This window comes from Neomonachus schauinslandi, chromosome 8 (assembly GCF_002201575.2).
Source record: "Neomonachus schauinslandi chromosome 8, ASM220157v2, whole genome shotgun sequence".
Classification (NCBI taxonomy): Eukaryota; Metazoa; Chordata; class Mammalia; order Carnivora; family Phocidae; genus Neomonachus; species Neomonachus schauinslandi.
In genome coordinates this window covers 8802184-8828372 of record NC_058410.1, presented here as the reverse complement: position 1 = coordinate 8828372, position 26189 = coordinate 8802184, and the positions used below count along the sequence as shown (strand labels likewise).

The window sequence follows — 26189 nt, the reverse complement described above, 5'->3', positions numbered from 1 at the left end:
TTATTTATTTATTTATTTATTTATTTATTTATTTATTTATTTATTTAGAGAGAGCGTGTGAGTGTGAGTGGGAACAGGAGGGGCAGAGAAAGAATCTTAAGCAGGCTCCACACCCAGCATGGAGCTGGATGCGGGGCTTGATCTCACGACCCTGAGATCATGACCTGAGTGGAAATCAAGAGTCGGACACCTAACTGACTGAGCCACCCAGGCGCCCCTCTACAATATATCTTTAAATTTAAAAAGATTTAAAATTTAAAAATGCAAAAATTTACAAAACAATATGTCTAGTATGATCCTTTATTTTGGTAAAAAAATATATATAGTTATATATATATGTATCTATGCATGGAAAAAATCAGAAGACATTTGCCAAAATGTTAACTGTTTTTTTTTTCCCCTAAGTGGTAGGATTTAAGGGAATGCTCACTCTTCCCATAAGAAATACGTACTTCCTTTCTGTAGTGGCTCACACTTTAAAATAATGAACATGAAAGATTTTGGGATCAGAAAATCATTAAAGGTGTTGTCATTTTTAAAATAAAATCTATCTTGTGTAGCTTCAATAAGGTTAAGTTTTCTGAGAAACTTAATTCTAAGTTGATAATTAGAACTCTTTCCAGTGTACTTTTCCCCCTTTCTGTATCATAAACTTAAGTAGGTGGTTTTCTTTCTTTCTTTTTTAAGATTTATTTATTTATTAGAGAGAGAGAGAGTGGGGGGAGGGGCAGGGGGAGAGTCAGAATCCCAAGCAGACTCTGTGCAGAGCACGGAGCACAGAGCCCGATGCAGGGCTCGATCCTAGGACCCCGAGATCTTGACTGGAGGTGAAACCAAGAGTCGGACGCTCAACCCACTGCACCACCCAGGTGCTCCTCGTAGGTGGTTTTCTAAAGCAATGGTTCTCAAACCTCAGCATGCACCAGAATCACCTGGGGCTGTGAGCTTGCTGCGGTCTGGGCCACCCACAGCGCTGCAGGCTCAGCCTGAGAACTTGCATTTCCAACAAACCCCCCGGGACCGCTGCTGGTGGTCCAGAACCACACCTCCCACACTTTGAGAATGATTCCTCTAAATAAGGAGAAAACATCTCCAAAGTTAGAAGTCATGATCTCTTTTCCAACTTTTCCAGAATAAGTGCTCCTTTAAAATACTGTATACAAAATAGAGAAAAGAATTCCTGAATTTTTATGAGACCATTTTTCCCCCATAAATTATGTAACGTATCTGTGTGAATAAATATCATGGACATTACTACCTCCAAGCACCTGTCAGTTGAATCGGAATTCTTCCCTGTGTCCCAGTGGAAGCCCGCTAACGTTCTGAAATGACAGTCACCGTCACTGTGCTATTTTTGCAGCTCTATTTAATAAAGTCTTGGCCTGAAGCCATTCCTCAAAGAGTCACACTCCTGCTGACATTACATGTTAAAGAATCTCAGTGAACGGCAGGTGTGCACACCTTTGTTTGAAGTTTTTAAAAAACCTTTTCCTGTCCTGGTTCTGTTTGTCTTACAGCTACAGCCACTGTGTGGGACGCACCAGCGTCCCTTCCCAGCCGTGCTTTTGCTCGCCGGTCAAGTCAGTGGGGGGCGCTGTACTGGTCAGTGCCCAGGCTCTGCTCAGACGCCCCTGGGCCCATTCTCACCATGTCTGTGTGCTCCCCAACCTTTTTAAGGACTGCCCTTGGGAGTCCTGGGGAACAGGACTTAGCCCCAGCACCCAGGGCTCGCTTGGGGACAACCCCGAGGTGTTGCTTACCGGGATCAGGCTGCAGCTACCCTTGGTGGGGCTTTGGCCTGAGAGTGAGCCTTTGCTGCACCCCCCCGCCCCCCCATCTTGCCTTCCTTGCTTCCCAGTTGACCCTGGGAGCACTGCTTTCATAATCAACACATCACTTGCACACGAATCATCATAGTGTCCACTTTTGGGGAATTCTGACTTAAGACATGGGTCCCATGTATGGTGAAAGCCCCCAGACATGCCTAAGTGTATGTGACCCACACAGGATTATTGTCAACAATACAAGTGTATTGCTGGACCCTCTGCTGGCCGGTGAGCAAGTGCAGAGATGCAAGGCACAGCTGATGTCCTGGAGGGATCAACTTCTTGCTTGAGAGATGGAAACAACTAGAGCAAAATTTAATAATACGCCAGAGATGGATATTATTTGAGACATATTAGTGGACGTTTTCATCTTTAGGGCGTTCTTTGCCACCCTCTCCCTCCCCCCACGGAGTGCTGGAGCAGCCAGATGGTCCTTTTGTCCGAAGTGTGACACAGAAGCCCAGGAAAATCCACCAGGACGAAGGATGGTGTAGTCAGGGACATGAGCTGTCTCAGTGGGGACTCGTGTGGAACAGATGAAGAGAGGGTCTCATGGCACCTTCCCAAAGGCTCTGCACCCTCTAAACGTCCTGCCTTTACGCGCAGCTCCAGGGAAAAGAGAGGGAGACCATGACCGAGGTTGCGTGAGATTGCGTGGGTTTCTCCTCACCACGGCAGGACGAGGCGTCAAAAGAGAAATCCGGTTGTGGTACAGAAAGCAGGAGCTGAGATCCATACCCCCCACAAACACGGGGCGCGGGCCAGATCGGTGCTGCGGGAGGCGGCCCCGTGACAGGGAGCTATGCAACTCTCCTGGGTTCAGGGAGGCTCTGCAACGCAGGTGTTTTCTTGCATAAAGTCTCTGGTATCTTAGACCATCAGGGAAGTTAAAGAGTTGGAGAAACCAATACATAAGAAAAACCCTACGCAAAATCACACCCTCATTTTATGCTTTGCTTTAACTTGCTCTACTTTTAAGCTTGCCCAAGGCCAAGTAATCCCCAATTCAAGGCTGGTTAGAACTAATCAGAAGAGTTTTGTTTAACCAGGCAGAGGGAGGTCAGCCCTTTTAAAGCAAAACATTCAAAGGATTGAATTTTTATGCGCATAGATGTAGATGCACCCGATTTACTGAATCCCTCATATAGCCCTGCGCTGAGCTGAGGCGGCCCCTTGACCTCTTCCAGGTAAACAGGGGTGGGAGACCTGTTTGCTGGGCTAGTCACACCTCCTCTTTCCTTCATGGTAACTTTTGGAATGAGAAATGGGTATGTCAGACCCTTTTTCTTAAGGGACTTCTGTTATCAATTTATTTAACTATTTGTAATATGGGGAGAATGATATTTGCCTTTCAAATTATTAAGGCAATAGAAAAGAAATGAATCCTTTGGATTGCATAGACTATTACCTGAGAAAACCAATGCTTTTATGATTAATAATGTTGAGGATGACAGTCACAATGATAATGTTGATAGGTGGCTGGTAGTAGTCAGGGTTTAGTGAGAGAAGCAGGACCTCTAAGGGAGAGAATAGAGTTCGCTGTCTACCTATCCACCAATTATTCATAGCAACACTCCAACACTCCTGGGCAATTTGTATTTGATGAATAAAGTATCTCTACATTCAGTCAAGCCTTCTTTTAAAGTTCTAAATAAAGATTTATAGTTTTCCACCTGTAGGCCTCATTAAAGTTATTCTAAGATAATTTATGACTTGATTGTTTTATAAATGGAATCTTTTACTTTTTGATTGGTAGTCGATTATTGCTGGTATATATGGGACCATAAATTTGTATTTATCATATATTCTTATATTCATCACTTTACTTACCTTTTTAAATTGTTGGGTTGCTGTTCATTTACTTTCTTCCTTTGGTTTTTCTTTCTCATCATGATAGCATAGAAGGCTTTGGCTTGATTGCTCAGTATAGATTTGAGCTTTGTAAATTTTGAGATTTTGGTTATACCAAAAAATTCTATAAAGCACCCACAAATTGTGGGAAAACTCTGTTATAGGCTATGGATTCAAAGGTGAAGAAAATGCACTTCTCGTCCTCAGGAATTCATACCAGTCGTCTGAAAGACTGGATTATTTGCACTTTACTGAAATGATGTGTGTCCTGTGTGTATTTGGAACAACACGCCTTCAGGAACCTTCGCCAGACTCAGCAGCCCTGGCTGCTTCAGTGGTGGCATTGGAAGGAGGTAAAAACAACCTTGAGAGCACTTGAGCATTCTGCTCATTACTTCCACTTGACATTTGGAATATTTTCCTTAAATTCCAGTTCTCTCTCTTTCAAGGACCGGTGACTGAGTGCACCGTGATTCATGGTAATTGGCATTCCTGGCTATCTGATGTCTTCTACAGCTCTAGTGAAGTTCTTGGCTATACATTTTAGCCAAATGAAATCTGACTACAATGCTATTTCCTCTACTTTGACTCCAGGTACTTCAGTTCTTTTGGAAAGCAAAGCGGATTTTAAAAACTCCCTGTCTTTGTATCACTTGACTCTGAAAGTACTGGTATATTACCTGCTATGTGAAGGAGCCAAAAACTGTCACATTAAGTGTGAGTGTCTGGGCTCTGGGTAAATGACAGAACCTCTGTCCTTGACCTCTCATGCACATTAGGGATTATAATTTCAGAAGCATCAGATTAATATCTCCAATAGCAACTCTTATTAGCCAGATGGTGAAAACTATTCTTTCTTTTGGATTTATTTTAGAAATAAAAGCATACCTTTATTCTGCAAGACCTGAGAAAATGATTTGGGGACAACATGAGCATTTGTGATTAAAAACTGGTCCTGAGGTTTCCGTGATGGCTTCTGATCATTAAAATCCCCACAAGAGTCCATGTAGAAGTATGTGCTCCTTAACCATCTAAGAAACAGAACTCCCCGTGTTAGTCAAAGTAAGCTCCTTGCTTTAGCAAACAGCCCCAATGATTTATGGTAATAAGATGTCTTTCTTGTTCATATCAGAGTGTAATGCAGGTTGGGGTGGGGGTTGTTCTGGGGTCTTATCAGCTCAGCCATCTCCAAGGGCCTCAGAATCCCCTGCTGGATTCACTCCATCCTCCAGCTGACCACCAGAGAGAGTGTGGGGCATCCTGGGCGATGTTTTAGGGGCCAAGACTTGAGGTCACGCCTGTCACTTTGATCTATTCTCTGCTGGCCAGAACACAGTCGCTTTGCCCCACTTAAATAACTGCAAGGGGTCTGAGAAATACAGGGCATGACACAAAACTAGGTGTGTGAGTTTCCGATCACTTCTGTAACCGTGACCCCAGTCTTGGGGCTTGAAACAACACAAACTTATTATCTTTCCATTCTGGAGGTCAGAAGTCCAAAATGGGTCTCACAGAGCCAACTTCAAGGTGTTGGTAAGGGCGCGTTCCTTCTGGCGGCTCAAGGGGAGAATTGGTTCCTTGCCTTTTTCAGCTTCTAGAGGCTCCCGGTCCCTGGTTTGTGGTCACCTCACTCTGACCTCGGCTTCCACGGTCGCATCTTCTTCCCCGACTCCCTTGCTGCTGCCCTGTTCCACCCTCTAGAGACCTTGTGATTACACTGAGCCCAACCAGCTGATGCAGACTAATGTCCCCCTCCCAGGATCTTCAATGACATCTGTGAGGCCTCTTGCCTGCTAAGGTAACACATTCATGGGTCACGGAGATTAGGAAGTGGACAGACATCTCTGGGGGACAGTTGTTCTGCTCTTGCAAAGGGTGAGTTCTAGCTGTTTCTGTCGCACTGCCTGGAAGAACTCCGCAGTGGTCTGTGCTTGGCTCTGGCTGTCGCTGGAGCTTACTCAGCTCTAAGCGCTAGTATGCCCTGACAGAGTGACACAAGCTATGGGCACGAGTCACGAGCTAGATCACTGGAAACTAATAAACTCACGGAGTAAAATCACTAATGCCACACACAGTGCCATCTACGGTCTAAGATCATGCAGTTGTAACTATAACTACTCAATGGATTTTTTACTTTTTAAAAACATTACAAAAAGAATACATCAAGATATGGTTGTTATAAAAAAATCAAAATGCAGAATACCGGAACTAGAAAGAATAAAGGGCAAAAAGTCATCTTTCACTTCTCCCTCCATAGATAAGTGCTGTTAGCATTCTGGAAGGTGTTTCTGAGCAACTTCCGTTTGCCCTTCTGACCTCTTCCCCACCCTTCTCCCCCTTGCCTCTGGGTGGCTGACCCATACCAGACTGCACGAATGAGCTCTGCTCTCTGGCCTCTCGCTGGACTTGGCCAAAGGGAGGCACCAGTAGGAGATGGGAAGGCAGGAGGCAAGTGACGTCAGGGTATTTATTCCCTCTTGTTCCCTCCCTGTTGGGTTACCATGGGTTGGTTGCATCTCCACCGAAAGTCAAAGTGACCTTTTCCATAAAGCCACCTTCTCCAGGTTATGTCAGGCTTGGGGGTTATAATGGTTCCATGTTCTTATCAGTCCTGGGCACTGCGCTAAACCTTATTCTTTCTCAAAGTTCCACCTGTACTTTTATCAAATTCTTTTCAAATTATCCAGTTTTAATGCCAGGACCCTGATGGATACAGAGTGTGTCCTTCCACATTTTCCTATGACTTTACACACACACACGCTCACATGCATGATAAATAAGATGGTGAACTTGATTAAGGTGTGTGTGTGTGTGTGTGAGAGAGAGAGAGACAGAGACAGAGACATAGAGAGACAGGGAGACAGAGAGATAGAGACAGAGACAGAGAAACACAAGGCAACGGGGTGGTTTTTGAAATATACCACTGTGCAGACATTTTAAAATCGAATGTCAAGAACTGATTGAACGGCTCACATGAAGGGTGTGGTAGAGCTAGGTCATTGCAGATTAGAGAGTACTTGTAGGAGAATTACTTTGAAAAGATTTAACTCCAGTTGCTCTGAATATCTATCCTATCTCCTAAGGGTGGGAGCACAGAGGTGATTCCCCTTTATCCCAAGCCAATGGGAGCTTTAATGGGGCCCTTCCAAATGCGGGGCCAGCCTCTGACACACAGCTAAGAATGAAGAGGTTCTGTCACTGAGAGGCAGCGGAGTAAGGTGGACCTGGGTGCACTCTATGCATCCAGAGATGGCTGGTGGGGAGGGCAGGAGGTGGGTTTATGAGTGCTTCTCACGGACCAGTTGCGGACCACATAGGGGAGAGAACTGGCCATTTTCAGTCGTGTCCAAGAGGGCTGCCTAGAGGGGCAATGGGTGTCAACCACATGAATCCATGTGGTTCCAGCTCCCAAAGAAACAAACATGAGGGGATAGCCATCTGGAGAAAAAGATGCAGCCAGCATCATGTGAAGTGCTGTTGCATGTTCTTTACAAGAGGCTTGTGAGGTACTCCCAAAAGCACCCAGAAGAGAGAGTGATGCGAGCCTACAGGATCCCCAGTTGGGCAAGAATTCTCTGCTTCTGAACCTGGAGGGGTCAGAATCCTTCAGCAAGCTGAGGGTTGGAAGGTGGTACTGAAGGAAAACAGAAGAAGGAGGCTTCAAGGTCTGCAGGCTTCCAAGTTCAGTAGGCTCCAGATTGGGCAGGTTGGGAGAAAATCTAATTTAAGTCAAGTTTGGGATTTTTATTATTATACAGGATTAGGCATCTTCAGTTGCTGAGTTGATGCTGTGTTTATGACTTAAAGCAAACCATAACATTTGTTTATAACCTGTGAGTTCACAGAGACCAGGATACCACTTAAATTTCTCCCCTAGGTAGAGAATGAACTTTTCCCACTGGATATATTTTATTTTATTTTTTTAACTTTTTTTTATTATTAACATATAATGCATTTTTTGTTTCAGGGGTACAGGTCTGTGATTCATCAGTCTTATACAACATGCAGCGCTCACCACAATGCGTAACCTTCCCAGTGTCCATCACCCAGCCACCCCATCCCTCCCACCCCCATCCACTCCAGCAACACTGGATATATTTTAAAGCCTGGTGGAAGACAAAAATAGGGAAGTTTTCTCATTAGATCTTATGAGTCTTTCCTGTTCCATATACATCTTTTAAAATTGTATGCGATCATTATTATGCTTTACATCCCCTTCTGGAACTTCCTTGATTCACTTAGGGATGTATGTTAGAGATCTTTCTGTGTCCTGTAACTTCACTGACCAGTGACAAACTAGAATTCCCATCTGGATGTACAATACCTTATTTAACTACTCCCTTATTGATGGGCATTCCCATTATTTTTATTTTTTTTTCCATTAAGAAACATTTTTCACCACCTCTGTGACGTAGAAGAATAGATTCTTTGATGTGCAGGTGCTGTTGCAAAGAGATTGACCCCGTGTTGCTTTTGTCTGCCTATCTGCTATTCTCCTTTCTGACAACAGCACCTCGATTTCCTTTGGGGAAAGGGAGATGTAATAAGAATGCATCTCAAATTGTTGTCTTCCACTGTACTTTTTTAAAGCAATACAAAGTGGGGCCAGCCCTTGCCCTTCCTGGAGAGGAAACTCTGCGTCTTGCCCTCTTGTCATGTGATTTGACTAAGCCAATCAGATACACCCTCCTGAGAACTTGATTCTTGAACAAAGTCACACAAAATTGGAAAAAGGTTGGGGATGATTTGTCCTGAAAAGGATCTTATAATGCTGGCCAAATATAGGGGCACCTGGGTGGCTCAGTCGGTTAAGCATCCAGTTCTTGGTTTTGGCTCAGGTCATGATCCTGGAGTCCTGGGATTGAGTCCCATGGGCTCCCTGCTCAGTGGAGAGCCTGCTTCTCCCTCTGCCCCTCACCCTGCTCGTGCTGTCTCTCTCTCAAATAAATAAATAGAATCTTAAAAACAAAACAAAACAAAACAAAAAAACAAGAAAACGGTGGGGCGCCTGGGTGGCTCAGTCAGTTAAGCAACCAGCTCTTGGTTTCGGCTCAGGTCATGATCTCCAGGTCCTGGGATCAAGCCCTGCATTGGGCTCCCTGCTTGGTGGGGAATCTGCTTCTCCCTCTCCCTCCCCCTGCTCTTGCTCTTTCTCTCTCTTTCAAATAAATAAATAAAATCTTAAAAAAAAATTATTACCTAATTTAACCTGAGCATGTCTCTATTGTTTGTGGATGGTATAAAGAATATGTGCATTTAATATTTTGGCAAATATCTTGAGTTGCCCTTCAATCTGAGGTAGCAATTTAAACTTCCACCAGCAGTTGGAAGATTTTGGACCTCATTTTTTTTTTTTAATTTGCTTTAAGCAGTTCTGTGGTGGTATACACAGAGATTCTTCTTTTATTCAATTTTCCTGATAAAATGCCACTTTGATTTCCTGGTGGATGGTTCTATCTATTTCTAAATGAGCCAAATGATATTTGCTGCAAAGGGTTGGCCAAGAAATATCTCATTTATTATTGCTAGAATACAACTGGCTTGTATTTAACTTGCCAGAGGTAAAGTTGATGAAATGGCCCAGTGTCAAATTAATTTTATTTATAAGTGGAGTGATTCATAAGGATATGAGCCACAAACTTGGACTCCCAAGTGTTCTAAAACTGAGTATTCTCACATGATCACCTTAGCAACTGTAAACAATGACATAATCGTCAAATACCAGCAAAAAGAACAGTCAAGCATGCTACAAATGTTCCTCTAATTAACATCATGTTTGCCAATTACTTTATTCTTACTGAAATATTTATTAGAAAAACCAGCTGTGGAAGTAGAATAATTTGTGACTTGACTTAAAGGCATATGAAAAAGAAATCAGATTCTCCAACTGGGCGAATGCCATCATTAAAAGCAATACATGTAGGGTTCATTGCCCTTTGCAAAGAGAAATGTCTGGGTTATTGATGGACGATGGGAACCATACATAAAATGAGTGATAGTGAAGAGTCAATCACCAAGAACTGTATGTACCAGGAAGAATATGGAGAAATGGAATCATGCCTACCACCAACTTCTTGAAATATTTCCTGCATCATGAATAAGGGGAAAAAATGTACACATTTGACTTTTATCCCCTTTCCTCATTCCAACTACTTTTGTTGAAATTTAAAGAATATAAAATGTCCAGAGGAGAGAGAATTAGAATGTGGGAGCAGGGGCTTTGCTGGATTTTGTATAGGAGCTGGAGATAATTAAATCAATTACCACCATGTGTCTTATAGGATCTTAGAAAGGAAGATTGTGTAAGTAAATAAAGTTGTGTTGTTTTGTTACTAAGATATGTGCAAAAGATTGCCTTTCATGTGCCAAGCACTGCAACCAACAGGCAGAGAAATTGCCAAGTGCCTGAAATAAAGGCTAGTTGCCAAGGCCTCCAGTGTAGTGGGCTGATGAGAATGGACGTTCCATGCCTCTCGTATTTCACAATTAAGAAAGGTGTTGCTGTATGCAATAGTTTAAGGAGTCTCCCTTTTGTTTTGAATTTCTTAAGATTTTTTTTTAACCTAAAGGCATGTATCTAATACTTTTTCCCAGTTAAATGAGAAGACCATATGGTTTTTCTCCTCTAATTTATTAATGTGGTTAATTATATTTATTCTAATGTTAAGCCTCCCCTGAATTCCTGGGGTAGAGCAAATCTGGAGAAGATATATTTTCATTCCTATACTTGGCTGGATTGGATTTGTTCTGCTGATTAGGATTTTTGTATTGATGTTTACAAGTTAGAACGTCTGCAATTTTCTTTCATCATATCATCGTTGCCTAGGCTCTGTTCACCTCATAGAATGTTACTAGGGCAGTACTACCTCATTTCCATCTTCTAGAAGACTGGAATGATCTTTCTTAGAATTTGCTCATAAAATTGGCTGAAACTGCTATTTTGTTTTTGGGAAGATATTTAACTACAGATGAAATTTCTTTAAAAACTGTAGGACCATTTAGGCCTTCTCTTTCTTCTTGAGTCAAGTTTAATAAGTTATAATTTTCCAGGAATTTATTTCATAGGAGTTTTCAAATGTATTAATATTACATTTATGAGCAGATCAAATAATGATGATGAGCAAACAATTATGATAATCCATAATATTCTCTTTTCTTCCGGGACTTTGATTGGACAGATGCCAGATCTTTCCATTCTTTTTTTTTAATGTCTTTTTCTTTCTTTATCTTTTCCATCTTCTTTTACCTCTGTTTTACAATCTTGGCAATTTCTTCTGACCTGTCGTCCAGTTGCCTAATTTTCTCTTCTGCCATGTCTAATCTACTATTTAGCCATCCACTGAACTTTTATTATTCATGGTAATATTTTCATTTGTAAGTTGTTTTGGCTATTGTTCAAACTATTATTTATTTATTTTATTATTTTTTAAAAGATTTTATTTATTTGTCAGAGAGAGTGAGCACAAGCAGGGGGAGCGGCAAGCAGAGGGAGAAGCAGGCTCCACACTGAGCAAGGAGCCTAATGTGGGACTCGATCCCAGGACCCTGGGATCATGACTTGAGCCAAAGACAGACGCTTAACAGACTGAGTCACCCAGGTGCCTCCAAACTATTATTTATTTTTTATTCTATTTTTATTTCTTTAAACATATTATGTATAATCATTTCATATTTTGTATCTAATAATTCCAATATCTAAAGCACTTGAGAGCCTGAATCTTGTTTCTGCTGATTATTCTCATGGTGTTTGTTTCCTTGAGGGTTTGTGATCTCCTGTCTGATTAACCTTAAACTGTGGAAATCATGAGGGCCTAAAATGGGGACGCTTTCATCTGAAGAGGTTTTGTGTTTGCTTCTGCCAGGGACAGAAAATGTCTGCGACCTAGGACACTCAGGAGTCCAGGCTGCTGTTGGTCTTGTGGGTGTTCAGACTCAGTCTCTGCCTTGTGGTAAGCCCAAAGATTAATCATGGGGCCCCTTAAAAGCCTCTTCCTATCACACATATACCATGTTCTGTTAATTCTACCTCCCAGTATCCTGTATATGAATGCATTTCCTGCATCCTCCAGTCCAGCCAACCTGAACTTCTCAAAGCTCTCCTTTTCCTTCCTCACGTCAGTCGTTCTGGTGAGAAGGTCCTGTTATCACCATTTCCACGGTGATATCTCTCCTTCAAGGTCTGGCTCAAATGCTCACTCTTCTAAGACACCTTACATTGTTTCCTCAGCTTAGCAAGCTCATGTCTCCTGTGCATTAAGCATCACACACACACACACACACAGACGCACACATATACAGGCAGACGCACACACAGTCATATCCTTTCCTCAGGAACTAATTGCTTTGTGCTTTGTCTCAGAGTTTCTTTCCTCTCTTTCCTACTACTCTGACTTTTTAGGTCAGGTTCTGTTTCATCTTTTTTTTTTTTTTTTTAAGTAGGCTCCACATCTACTTCTCATGACCCTGACATCAAGATCTGAGTTGAGATCAAGACTCAAACACTTAACCCAGTCACCCCTATATTTCATCTTTGTAGCCAATCCCCTGGTTTTTTCACTCCAATCCCATCTTTAAATAATTCTTCCACATAAAGGTGAAATGTGTTTATAGGATCCCATGTGTTTTAAAGGGAGCCCAGTGGAGACATCCCTGAGAAGACTGGTGGTTGTAACATAATTACACCCAGTGGCTCCCTGAAGGCTTTCTAGGTGGAGGGTTGGACTGGAAGTGGGGTGTATTCAGTGGATGCTTTCAGGGGACTTAATTCTGAAGGGCTAAAAGGCTAAGGGCTTTCCACTGATGTGTATTTTATATGGAAAATAGAGAAAAAAAACCCCAGAGATACAATCTTGAATGAATGATTCAATCTCCGAATGTGTGCATGGAGCCCAGTGGCCACATTCAGAAGGACCTCAGAGCAAAGGCAGGGGAGTGAGGGGAGTGGGCAGAGGATCGTGCTTGCCAGAGAGATTCTCCATCCTCATCTGAGGAACCCTGGCAGTCTCTCTTTACAGAGAAGCTGTAATTTGGTGGCTCAGCAGTTTCAAGTTTTCCCTGTGATATTTGAAACTTTGCATATTTTCTTTCTTACCAACAGTTATAACAAGGCATCCTGCTTTTATTTTTTATTTTTTTAATTTTTTAATTTTTTTTAAAAGATTTTATTTATTTGACAGAGAGAGAGAGAGACAGTGAGAGAGGGAACACAAGCAGGGGGAGCTGGAGAGGGAGAAGCAGGCTTCCTGCTGAGCAGGGAGCCCGATGCGGGGCTCGATCCCAGGACCCTGGGATCATGACCTGAGCCGAAGGCAGAAGCTTAACGACTGAGCCACCCAGGCGCCCTGACATCCTGCTTTTAAAAATGCATTCCAGTGACATTTTCATGTTAGGCTCTGCAAACTGAGCAAACAAGTGCCTGAAGAGAACATCCAGCTTGATTAATTAGCCTTATGTAAGAGTTTGCTAACTATTGCAATATGCAAAGTGGCCACATTTTGATAGCTACATTTGAACTTCTATTTGATATAAAGTTTACTAAACATGCAGATAAGCCACACATTAAAGTGAATGATACATAACGGGACCTTGTGCGATTTGCCACCAAAATATCATTCTTCTGAAAGATCATTCCAGACACTGTGTCTTACTCACACTTGTGCCTTTGGTATTTATCTTAGTGCTTGACACATAGTAGGTATTCCATGCATGTTTGTTGAAAAATCAAGTAAGGTATTTCAAAATGATTTCTAAAGCCTAGAATGTTCTCTACATTCTTCATGGTTCCATGGGATACCAAAGAGGAATAGGAGTTTGCCATCAAGCCAGGAATAATAACACATGATTACGAATGATGTGATGCAGACATAAATGCTAAAGGAATTTTCAGGAGAAAATTCTTTGAGGGTCTAGTCAGGGAAGGCTTCCAGGAGGAGGTGGCATAAGATTTGAATACATGCTGCAAAAAAACATTTGTTGAAGTGAACTGATTAGGTGAAGGAAAAACGGGTGGGGGCATTCTAGGTTAAGGGAGGTGCATGAGGGAGTATGGAGGAGGGGTGGTCAACAGGAGAAATGAGGAAAGAAGCTGCATCATTTCCATTCACAGGATGCTATAAGGGGGCCCTGCTAAATGCAATGAGGCTGCAAATGGAATCTTTCCTGCATGGGCCTCTGCATAGAATTTATGAGCTACAATGTATGTCATATTTTATGAGCTCACAACAAGGATCCTTGCCATAAAAGCAAACCAGGAAGTCATCACCTCGCAAAAAAACATGCTCAGGGACACCAGCTACTGGGACACACTGACAAAGGACACCACAGGCAACGGAGGGTAGGATGTCATGTTTGGTGACCCTGTGCAGGAGGCCTGGGCAGGTGGTGTGCCTTTCCCAGCAGCACGGCCTCCGCTGGAACAAAGGGGAGTGAGTTTGGAGTAAACATTCAAAGAGAAACAAATCACTGGTCAGTGAACCTAGGAATTGGCAAGAAAAAGAGGACATGGCTATAGGATCAACCTGTGGTAGCTAGCCTCCAGGTCAGCCCTCCATGGTCTGCGTCTCCTGGTTTTCACACCTTTGTGAAAGCCCCCTCTTATGCTGAATCAAGGTTGGTCTGAGTCACCGATAGAAGATGATGTAAGTGGCGATAGGTGACTTCCAAGGTGCATCATAAAAGGCTGTGCTGCTTCTTCCTTCGACTCCTGCTCTGCTTGCTGCAGGGAATGCCAACCTCACGTTCTGAGGACACTCAGCTCTGTTGGAGGCCCAGATGGAGAGGAACTGAGGCCATCAGCCAACAGCCAGCGCCAGCTTGCCAGCCATGTGAGAGAATCCTCTCGAAAGTGGGTGCTCCTGCCCCAGCAAACCATCAGATGATGGCACCCCGAGCTGACGTTCGGACTGCATCTCATGAGAGACCTCCAGCTAGAACTGCCGAACCAAACTGCTTCCTGCCCCACAGAAGCTGTGAGGGACAATAAGTGAGCACTGCTTTAAGTCACTATTTGTAATAACTGGAACACAAGGCTTCCGAAAAAAAAAATCTAAACCTGTCGTACTCTTGGGTAGTTATTCAGTCATGGACCAGAAGAGAAGGAGATTATGTGGAGAGGGTCCCTCTCTCTGTGCCTTTGTGATATGACGGTGTTGGTCAAGGTGATCACTGACATTATGTAAGTACGTGGACTCCTCCTCCCTGGCAGCACCAAGTAGTATCGAATATACCAATCAGCTGCACGAGCTGATTGGAGAAATTATGGTGTCTGCAAATCCCAAGGCACTCAACACCCATCTGTTGAATGAATTAAAGAAACAGCAAACAGGATGTGTGTCACCAATGAATAATAATAATTAAAAAAACCCTGAACTTGTTACACAATTACTTGCCACTCATTCCTTCCCCACCTTGGAAACAATAAATGAGTATCTTCTTGTGATTACTAGACTCATGGCACCGATCGTCCAAAATGGGACCTAGTCTTTTTCTTTTTTGAGAGAGAGAGAAAGAGAGAAAGAGAGAGAAGGGGGAGGGGCAAAGGGAGAGAGAGAATCTTAAGTAGGCTCCGCCCAGAGCCCAATGCGGAGGATTGATCTCATGACCCTGAGATCATGACCTGAGCTGAAATCAGTTCAGACACTCAACCAACTGAGCCACCCAGGTGCCCCAGGAAATCTAGTCCTTCTAAATTGTGCTTGCAGGAGGGTCTCTCAGCCTGAGGATGTCTGCCCACTGGTTCAATGAATCGCTGGTTATGCATGGAGGGCATTCAATACAGCCAGGATCTGGGTGGGAGTGGAGTGGCGGCAGGGCAGAAGTCCAAGCTTGCACTTCCTTCTTGCAGAGGCTAATTCCAACAAGCTTGTACCACTGAGTACAGAATGTCCTTCAGCCTACATGCACTCAACCAATGTTTGCTGTGCACCTGTGTGAGTCAGGTCACATGCCAGTTCCTGGGCCACAGGGGGAGCAAACCCAGACATGGTCTCTGCCCTAGTGGAGCTCACAGTCACGCTGTGGCGATGCACAATGGAGAAGCACATGGAGAAGTGCAAACACGCAGTATTGAGAAGGGCTTGCAAAGGAAAGTTATCTGGTGCTTCAAGTGGGCATGCAGTGGGGGGGTGCATTTTACCAGCTTGCAGGGGTTGGGAGGACTTTGATATGAGCTGAGTTGTGAAGGATAGGAAGGAAGGCAAAAAATAGGGGAAGCGATCAGCTGGTACAAAAGCCTCGTGGAAGGAGGCTGCACAGTGACTCAGGGACTGAAATAGGGCTGGTGGTGGCGCGCACAGTTATTGTAGCAGGAGTGGGGTGGGGGTGGGGAGGTCTTCCACTGAGAGAAGAGATGGAGAGCCGAAAAAGGCCCTGACCGTGAAGAAGACCGAGGCATTGTGTAGGAGAATCAGAGAAGCCAGGACAGTAGTGAGTGTCGGGGGCCAAGGAAGGGTGCATCCAGAAGGAGGAAGAAGACGGGATGATGCAGCTGGGCAGTCATGGGACTATGGCTTAAGCAGGAGCAGAGGACTAAGGACCCTTCCAGGAATGGAGGTAACTCACGAAATAGCTCAACTACACCTTTTCTTTTCAAGAGCATCATATAAGTAATTACCAAGTATAGTTCATGAATTATGTTAGAAAAGTACACGGATTTGAATGTTACAAAATCATAGAAAGTTTCTTCTTGGGTGACACTTTGGTGCAGATTCTGAAGGATTTAAGAAAAATGGGCTTAGTTTGCTTCTCCAATGTGGCCTGAAAGAATTGGTTATGAAGCTGATGCAAAAAAATGGTGCCTTTTCTAAAGTGTAAATAAAAGAGGCTCTAGTATTAAATGCCCCTCCCCCTGCTGATATTTTGTTGCTGGTAATTCACAGAAGCGTTAGGGGATTGGCCTATAATGCAAAGAGGGCTGAGTTTGCAAAGGGAATGTCATGATTTGCCTCCTGGTCTGACACTTAATAACTGTATTCACATGGACTGGACACATAACCTGTTTGTACCTCTGTAAAATGGGCATAATAGTGTGTTTTCCTCCTTCATGGTTCATGAAGGTGAACAAGATCCTGCTTTGTGAGTTGGAAAGCACCGCATACTTACAGTTAAGAGTACCTGAAAAGCCGTATCAGTCACTCACATTTTAGCTAGAAGGAGGTATAAGAACATCCTTGAAGGCAGATTTGGTGGTGGGAGGGATTGATAGAGTGCCCATGGGTGCTGTGGGCTGGCGTAAGCGGTATGAGAGGGGGTGCCACCCAGGAGGAAAGGGGCTGTGGGTCACTGCTGACGATCTCTCTTCTTTATCACCTTCTCCAGGACTGGTCATGCCGGGTAGCACGATACTACCAGGTATGTATTCCTGGGTAGAGAAGGGTCTTGCTGGGCACCAGGATTATGCTGGGCCTTTCTGTGGCTTGCCCGGGGGTAGCCCACTTTGCTGATGGCAAAGCCCCTGTCAGCTGTCAGCTGGCCCATGCCATTTCAGAGGTGACCACAGGTCTGTGCCCCTGAATATAGGCCAGGTATGCAGTAGGAGCTCATTAAAGGCTTAATGAAGAAATAATTAGTTTCCCCATTTTGAGCACGAGTACCTGCCTAACCGCATGGGATCTGAGGTATGTGTGGCTGGTGTGACATGCTCCATGCTTGGCAGCTTTGTAGTCCCCACGGTTCTGCTCTCGACAGGAGGCGGGGCTGGGCCAGGGCAGGCTGGATGGCGGCCAGACATGTGTTTTGCTAGCATAATGCCTCAGCCAACTTCTCAAACTGCCTACTGTGACTCGAAGACTGGACATTTTGAGTTTATATTCCACCCTGGTTTACTAATGCCTTCTCCCCAAACTAGACTTCTTAATTCCGCAGGATTAGAGTGAGTGCACCCTGAGTGAGGTCTGCCTATGGAAATTGCATGCAGGGTTAAAGCCCCCCTTGGGGAAAAAAGAGAATAAAGTAAGAGAAGGGATAGACAGCATTTAGAACGAAGTCTGTAAGCTTCATGGCCGAAATAGCACAGTGCTCTGGATTGTACGTTTTTGTGTGTTTCTGTCTTTGAAAGCTCTTTGAGGCAAGGGGCTGCCTGAGTCCCAGTCACATTTTATCCCCAGATTCTAACACATTACTTGACGCAGAAACAGCTGTTCAACAAAGGTTATATAAAGGAATAGATTAATAAATGATTTCTCTTGATCTAGCCCAAGTCCTGTGCCCATTAACAAGTGGCAGGTGATAAACTGGGATATCTAGCTGCTTCTATTTGCAGTGTGTTTGTCTAACAGCCTGGGGCCACCAGACAGAAACTTAGAGTAAGGTCTGTGGGCTTTCCTATCATGGCAATCAAAACATTCGCAATTAGAATCTTCGATGATTCTTAGGCTAGGTTGGGTATCTGACATCTTAATCCTTTACGTTCCACTAATTTGCAGTATATTTGCACAGAAGAGAATTCGCCTTGGCACCGCTCTGCTGTGGAAACTAGTCAGAACTTCTTCACAGAGGAAGCATGTTTCGGGCAATGATGGATTTACGCATATGTAACCAGCACTTCTCTCCTGCATCTTCCAAACCCTGAGAAGGTGGATGATGTAACACTGAGGTCTTGTGTAATTGTCTGCTAACAAGGATTGCTCACCATTTGGATGATAAAGAGGTGTCTCCAATCCATCTGTACTGGACACAGGGCATGCAAAATATACTTTTATTTGTACTCTCTGCTTGGATCCTGATGCTTTTGCTGAAAATCGAATAGGAGACATCCGGAGGTGTTGTGGTATTGTGGAAAAGACGCGCACCTGGAGTCAGATGGGGGGACTGTCACCCTCACCTGTCACTAGTGTGGGTACACAAGTCACATAAACACTCAGAGCCTTGGTTTTCTCACTTAGAGCAGTGCCTCTAAGATTGTTGTGTGAATCAGAACAAAAGAGATACCGCTCAAGACATGTTTGGTAAAGCATTATTTTATTTTACCAGAAACATCTATCAGGACAATAGTAAAATAGAGGGGAAGAAAACTTTGGAGAGCTTGTATTTTTGAAATGGTCACATCGAGGATAGAAGACTATGATTCTTAGGTCAGATTTCTTTGAGGTCTTTTTTCCCCCATTTTTTGTTTTTTGTTTGTTTCTTGTTTTTTTTTGTTTTTGTTTTTCTGAGGTCTTCTAATCCTCAAGTTTGAAGTTTCCTTTTGGGACTTTAAAAATGAAACACACTCTCAAATTTGTAATCAAATCAGAATCTGGACTCAGAAATGTTAGCCATTTCATTTATATCTCATAGTCCCTGGCTGATTGTTCTGATCTAGTTGGAGGCAATTTTGCATTGTTCTTCACTCTGAAATGGCCACAGAAGAAAGCTGCTCTAATAAGCAACATGCTGGGGAGGCAGGTGCTATGCACATGCATTTCACAAGGAAGGAAGGAATACGGTGGTCAGGACTCAGTGGTTACATGGGATGGAAATCCCATTCCAATTTGGCAAAAGGGAATTTTTGTCTCCTGGAGCTTAGGAAGTGCAGGGCCGGAGCTCGAGCCCAGGACTTGCGCACCTGCAGACTCTATCTCCCTGTTCCGTTGTTCGTGTGTTGGCTTCATTCTCTCTGGATGGTGCCCCTCAAGGCTGAAGCCAGAGACACAGGCACCTCCTGGCTACTGTGTCAGTTTCCCGTGGCTGCTGTAGCAACTACTGGTCCGTGGGCTTAAAACCATTGAAATGTATCCTCGCACAGCTCTGGAGGCCAGAAGCCTGACATAAGTTCCACTGGGGTCAAGGTGCCCAGAGCTGTTCTTTGCCTCTTCCAGCTTCTGGTGGCTGCCTCCTACCTTGGCTCATGGCTGCATCGCTCCTATCTCTGCCTCTGTGGGCACATTGTCTTCTTCTCTGTTATGTCAAATCCCCTTCTCCTTCTTGTAAGGATGCATGTGATGGCATTTAGGGCCCACCAGATAATCCAGGATAATCCCTCCATCTCAAAATGCTTAATTTAATCATATATGCAACCATAAGGTAACATTCATGGATTCCAAGGATTAGGGCATGGATATCTTTCGAAGGCCATATTTCAGCCTACCATAGATGCCATCCTTCAACATCTGTGAATGACTGGAGAAAGAAGACTTTTCCACCAGCTAGGACTCTGACCCTGCTTGGGTCACTAGGGATCCTTGGACCAACTGGAGTGGAGAACAGAGTGGCGTGGAAGGGACAGTTCCCACTGGGGCCACTTGGTTGGAGTGGGGGAAAGGGCTACTATTCCCAAAAGAAGAGCCGGAGGTGGGGGGCTGCTGGGCTGACAAAAACCACAGCCGCATTACATAGCTTTTGGAGGAAACATCACAATACTAGGGAGCAATGTAAGAAAGTGCATTATTTCAACATTAAAATGCTGGCAAACTACAAGAGCTCTGGGAGTACAAAGGACTCTCCGGACGAATGAAAAACAAACCGTCATTGGGAACCAGGAGAAAGCTTTCCCGAAAGGAGGGCTGAAGGAATTACGGGTTCATAGCCGATCACTGGGCAAGAGGCACCAGCCAGGGTTCAAGGGCAAGGATGTGTTGGTGCTTCGTTTCAGAAAAGACATACTGTGTTTCTCTTTTTCATCGGTCTACAATTCATTCAATAATCGTTTCCTCTCTGCGGAATGACACAAATCTGGTCAAGTTTTGGGGTGTCCCGACGGAGAACTGACTCAGTGTTAGGTTGCGAGCTTGAGCGGGAGCAGCGTTGCGCGGAAACCGGCCGGCAGCCGGCAGCACTGGCGCCCCAGCGCGGGCCTGCCTGGCGCAGGTGTCCTTGTCGCCTCCAGGGGCGCCCCCTCCGGCTTGGAGGGGCGCGAGGCTTCGGAGGGCGAGGGCTGGCCACACACAGGTGGGAGTCCGGTCCGCGGAGCCCCTGAGCAGGGTTCACACCACGGTCCTGGAGGAAGCAAGGCCAATCAAGTCTCGGGCTGGGACTTCCCGTACTTCAAGACGATTCCTTTGCGACGAGTTGATGCGCTCCACAGAAATGACAGCGAGGAGCAGCAGTGTCTAAGGACATCACACCCCCTCTCCTGGGCGCGCGGGGTGTGGGAAGGCCGCAGGAAAGCCGCAGGAAAGACTGCAGAAAGAGGTGAAGGGACCTGGCTCCAGTCCCCAGCGTTAAAACCAGGGGTATTTACTTAGGGGACCATAGGGCACTCTTGGGCTTGGCAGCGACTGGAAGCGATGAGCCATTTCCCGAGCCAGAAAACGAGAGAGGTTAGACAATGGGAGGACCTTCCCAGGCCCCTTCGACCCGCATCGCAATCACCGAATTTTCAGAACCACCAAGCGGGGTTCTGGGGCGCTCGAGCTCCCGGAGTTCTGACGCGGGACCCGCTGCCCCTCCCGCCCGGGCCCCCCGCCCCGCCGCCCCGCCGCCCCGCCGCCCCACCGCCGGCAGGGGGCGCCCGCTCGCGGCTAAAAGGCGCGGCGGGCGGCCGGAGGCCTCAGTACACAGCGCGGCGGCCGGTGCGCGGGCGGAGCGATCAGCGCGGGACCAGGGCGCCGCGGGCACCGCGCAGAGCGCGCACACCCACACGGACGGCGGGGACCGGACGGCGGGGACCCGACGGCGGCGCCTCCGCGCTCCCCGATTCCCTCCCAGCGCCCACCCGCCAGCCGGCCCGCCCAGCCCGCCGCGCACCCCGGGCTCCCGATGGCGCCCGAGACCGGGGCGGCCCCGCGCGCGCGGTGCCCGCTGCCCTGGGCGGCGTTGCTGCTCCTGGCCGCGCTGCTGCCCGTCGTGTCCCCGGCGGGGGCTCCAGGTACGCGCAGTCCCGGGCTCGGCTGCCCGGCTCTCCGCGCCTCCTCGCCGCTTCTCTGTCCACCTTCCATGCACCATCCACCCTGCCTGTCGCTCCGGGGACCGCCGTCCCGCTCTGTGCTGTGCGTGTCGTGTCACTAACCTGTGCGTCCTCATCGCTCGCGGGTCGGGGCGCGGAGGGGCGGCTGGGGACGCGGGGTCTGAGCACTCGGCGCCTTGCGCACGGGAGGCGGGCGCGGGACACCACTGGTGCCGGGGACCTCAGCGCCCTCGGTTTCAACTTTGCCGTCGAACGCCGCGGAGTCCGGAGACTCGAGCAGTCAGTCTAACTTCCCGGAGAGATTCAGGCAAAGGAAAAACAAAACAAAACAACAAAAAAGAAAAAAGCGACCCTTTGGCGTTGCGGTGGAGGTGGGGATGATGTTTTCCTTTGCCCAGAATATCCCCGTGGGCATCCCTCTTTCCTTCAGTTCGCCTGCCCGGAGATAGGGATGCCTGTTGGAGGGTGGCACTCGGGAGACCAGCAGGGAGGCAGGGAGGGAAGACTCTTCTAGAAGCGCCCGGGGGAAAGCTGCGAGCTGCCCGGGGGCGGCCGGGTACCTCGGCGCCCAGGCATCAGCGGCGCTCGGACGGAGGCCAGAACCTCCCGGTGGGAACTTAGGAGCTGGGAGAAGACCTTGGTCTTGAGAGGAGGGAGCGGGAAAGTGGGAGAAGCTCGCCCTTCCCAGAAGAGACTGAGGGCTGGCGATGGGATGGATGCTTTCTTTCGGGGCTGAAATGTGAGCAGCGCTTTTCAGTGTCAGACTTTTTTGAAGGTTTCCGGCAGAGAGTTAAAGTTCGTGGTGGGTTTTCATCCCTAAGCCTTTGGTAGCCCTCAGTCCCAGCTCCTGTGCAGGCATTTTCACACTTGAAACGGTGTGGCTTTTACTTATGTCATCAGTTTGTAGGAATCCAAGAGTCCACATTTTTGTGGATACTATTCACTCCCAGCTGGGTTATAAAAATTCAGATGTGATTCCAAGGAAGGCTACTTGCGTTATGATGCTATTTAGTGTCCCTACTGCCCTCTTAGAAAGGGGAAACGAGGGACAGTTGGGGAGTCACGTTGCCTTGCAGTTCTTTTTGGTGGGTACATCTGCATCGGGTTGATGCCACATGGTGGGAAGCCAGAAGTCACTTCTTCATAAAAAAGGCAGTACCAGTGGGAGATTTTATTTTCCTCTGTTAGCAATCTCTAGGAAATCATTCACTGAATATTTGGTGTAGTAGTTAACAAGAATAAAACATATTTTAAAGCCTTTCAACTTCCCCACCTACAACCCATGGCTTCCCCCGCACCCCCAAAATTAAATTTTCTGAATGTTGAAAGGGGTTTTGTTTCAGAAAATGGGCTGGAACTGGAGATAATGCTAAACTGGCTTCATGATGATTCCAGCTTCATTCCTGGTGGATCCCCCTGCCACCTGCCCAGTGGGTTACATTTGCGTGTGCTTGGAGTCAGGGCTCTTTGTGGCAGTTCCCGAAATGCTGCCATGGTCCTTGCTATTCCTTCTCTTGCCTTCTGCTCTGTAAATCCACTGAGCTGTGGAATGTGGGAGCTGGAATGCTTGCTGGCACTTCTCTCAACTGTGTTGACGTGGGATTTGCAGGAAAATGACGATCAGACTAGAAATGGACCAGCACGTTTCGAAATGAACATCTACTGCATTTAAATGAAATTAATAGAAGGAAAGCAACAGCTATATTCTGCAGATAGTTCCCCGGTGCTGTGAAAGAGATCATGGGGCACATAACTTATTTCATCTGCTCCTCTGGAAGGCTTCCCGTCTGTCCTGCCCTACGTAGCTACAGTCACTGCTCCGGACTTGGATTCTGGGTCTGGCAGCAAGGCCATGGGCATACGGCTCCTTCTCTGGTTGAATCAATGCATGGGCCCAGCTAGCTGCTTGAGTCAAACCTTCCCCTGCTCCCAAGCTTTGGGGGCCAGAATCCCTCTAATGAAAGCACCCAGAGCCACTCTAAATGACAGGCCACCACAGCGCACAGGGACTTTCCTTAAAACAGAGGAGATAAGCAGGGCATACTAAAGATCTAAATAAACCCTTTACCTTGGTGGTCCATTAAGACATAAATCAAAATAAGCAAGTGATACCTCCATCATCCCTCCCTACAGTAAATTGCTAGGCAACCGTTAAGATTATGGTGGCACTTGCCAGTCTGACAGGATACGTATCTCTAAACATGGGAGGACACACAAACTCGCAGACATTTCTAGCAGTTATCTTAGGGTGGTTATGGGTGACTTTCATTTTTTTCTTTGGAACTTAATATCCTTTCAGGGATTCTGCAAGGTCAAAACTATTTTCAAAGAAATGCCCAGATACTGTTTGCCTTTCTTCTTCTGTTTTTACTGTGTTGCTGTTTGCAGCAAGGGTGGAAAGCTTGGTGGGTGAAACTGCTGGTGCTTTTGGGTGAATCGAAGCATTGGAGCCATAATGAACTAGTAGTCATTGAAGTGAAGAAAAGATATGTCAGTTTCAATTAAGAATGTCCTGGTGCAAAAATTATTAATTTTACCAAGTCTCTACCCTGGAAGGCATGTCTTTTCAATATTCTGTGTGAAGGAACAGGAAAGGGACATACAGTACTTCTGCGAGCTGCCCAAGTTCAGCGGTAATCCTGAGGAAAAATCCGAAGGAAAATCCTGGTAATCCTGAGGAAACCTCTTGTGTGATAGTTTGAGTTGTGAACTGAACTAGCTTCTTTCTTCATGGCACACCATATTTACCAGAAAGAATGACCACAGACAAACTTGGGTATTTGGCAGACATCTTCTCCAAGACGAACAAGGGGGCCTGTCACTTCTAGTAAAATAACTGATAGTCTGTCTTGCCAGTGATAAAGTCTGAGCTTTCAAATGAAAATTAGAAATTTTGCCAAGTTATCTCCAACATCATTTGAAAGCTTCCCAATGCTTAAAAACTTTTCTAACGATATCGGTGGTGAGATAAATGAATGTGATGGCTTAAATATTGTCGTATAAAAACATGTCAGCATTTAGATGACCTGCATAACCAAGTGAACCAGTGAATTCCAAGTGACCAGTGCATAATGTTACCAAATCTTGCCTGGCTAAACGATCTAGCCAAAGTGCAAGAAAGCCCAGTGGATTTTTCATGTAACAAAATGTGAAAAATTCCTCATATGGTTTCAGATTCTACATCACGGCCAATCTTGAAGAAACCGCTACTTGATGAGTTTTGGTGTAGTATCAAAGATTTTCCAAAATGATTCATAAGGCGGTTAAGATACTTTTCCAGCCACAGACCTATGTGAAGCTGGATTTTCTTCAGGCACTTCAACCACAACATATTGTAATAGACTGAAGGCGTAAGCAGAGAAGAGATCCTGCTGTCTCCCATTGAAGAGATGTGCTGAAGTGTAAAACAATGCCACTCTTCTATTTCTTTTTGTTTTGGAAAACAGTTATTTTTCATAAAATACAGGTTTTTTAATGCCAATATGAAATGGCTTACTGCTGCTATTTTAAAATGATTTAATGCATGCAGCGGAATGTGTGCTTGGTTTACATTTCTGGTCAGTAGATCACAACAGATTAAACCCACATAAATATAACCTCTGCGAGATCCTCATTAATTTAAGAGTAGACAGGAATCCAGAGAACAGGAGGTTTGATAACCACTGGGATAGAGAGGGGAAGTAGGTCCCCCATCAAGATGACTGGCTCTGAGTCTCAATGCTGTATCATTCACACGCTGTGTGGCCCAGCCTTGGGCCAGCTAGTCAGTCTCCACTAGTCCAAGTGAATGGAAAGATTCCTTCCATCTCCAGAAGTCCTCAGGGGCTTTCCTGTGGCCCAACCTACACCCAGCTCTGTAGGGTTTCCCTCCTACTTCTGTCCTCTTTGAGAAGAGAGGGTGGATATACCCTTTCCTTTTATCTTGTGCATCGGAGCCCACCCAGATAAAAGAACTGTTTAACTCATCAACTGAGCATGCGATTTGTTACTGTGAAATCAGAGGTTGTAATAGAATTGCAGAGTGATAATTCATGTCTTTGGAGAGTTGTCACTGGACGGTTCCAGAGCATTATCAATATTTCTTGACAGGGCCATTCATATCTCTAGTTAAGTCACAAAGGCTCATTCCCTGAAAACAGGCAGGGGAGGAGGTGAGGATTTTGTGTGTGGGGGGGATGTATTAGTTTCCTATTTACTGTTGTAATGGATTACCACACATTTAGTGGCTTAAAACAACACACATTTATTATCTTGTAGTTCTGGAAGTCTGAAGTCCAAAATGGGTCTCATTGGGCTGAAACGAAGGGCTGTGCTCCTTCTGCAGGGTCTTGGGGGAGAATCTGATCCTTACCTTTTCCAGCTTCTAGAGGTGCCCACGATCTTCTAGCGGCCCCTCCCAGGGTTCTGTCACTCTGCTCCCTCCCACACTTGGCCTTCTCTGACTCTGGCCTTCCTGTCTCTCTCTTTCACTTATGGGGACCCTTGTGATTATATTGGGCCCACTGGGATAATGCAGGATAATCTCCCCATCTCCAGGTCCTTTACTCAATCACATCTGCGAAGAAGTCCATTTTGCCACGTGAGGTCACATATTCACAGGGTCCGGGGATTGCCGGATGCACGTCATTGGGGGCTGTTGTCCTGCTACTACAGGTGATGGTGGTGGGGTGAGGCTAGACGCAAACATTTCA

At 45.7% G+C, this 26189-nt stretch overlaps 1 protein-coding gene and 1 long non-coding RNA gene across 2 annotated transcripts in view; both read left to right on the top strand.

Moving 5' to 3' along the window:
• The window catches only part of LOC110583643, a 44911-nt gene extending 33349 nt beyond the window's left edge, over positions 1–11562 (top strand). The window contains exon 3 of the long non-coding RNA XR_002480519.1: positions 11540–11562. This is a non-coding gene — a long non-coding RNA (uncharacterized LOC110583643). The remainder of the gene's footprint in view (positions 1–11539) is intronic.
• A 9788-nt stretch (positions 11563–21350) lies between these two features.
• FNDC1 (fibronectin type III domain containing 1) overlaps positions 21351–26189 on the top strand; it is a 102294-nt gene continuing 97455 nt past the window's right edge. Inside the window, 1 exon segment of the mRNA XM_021693192.2 lies at positions 21351–21459. Coding sequence (XP_021548867.2) covers positions 21351–21459 — 109 coding nt within the window.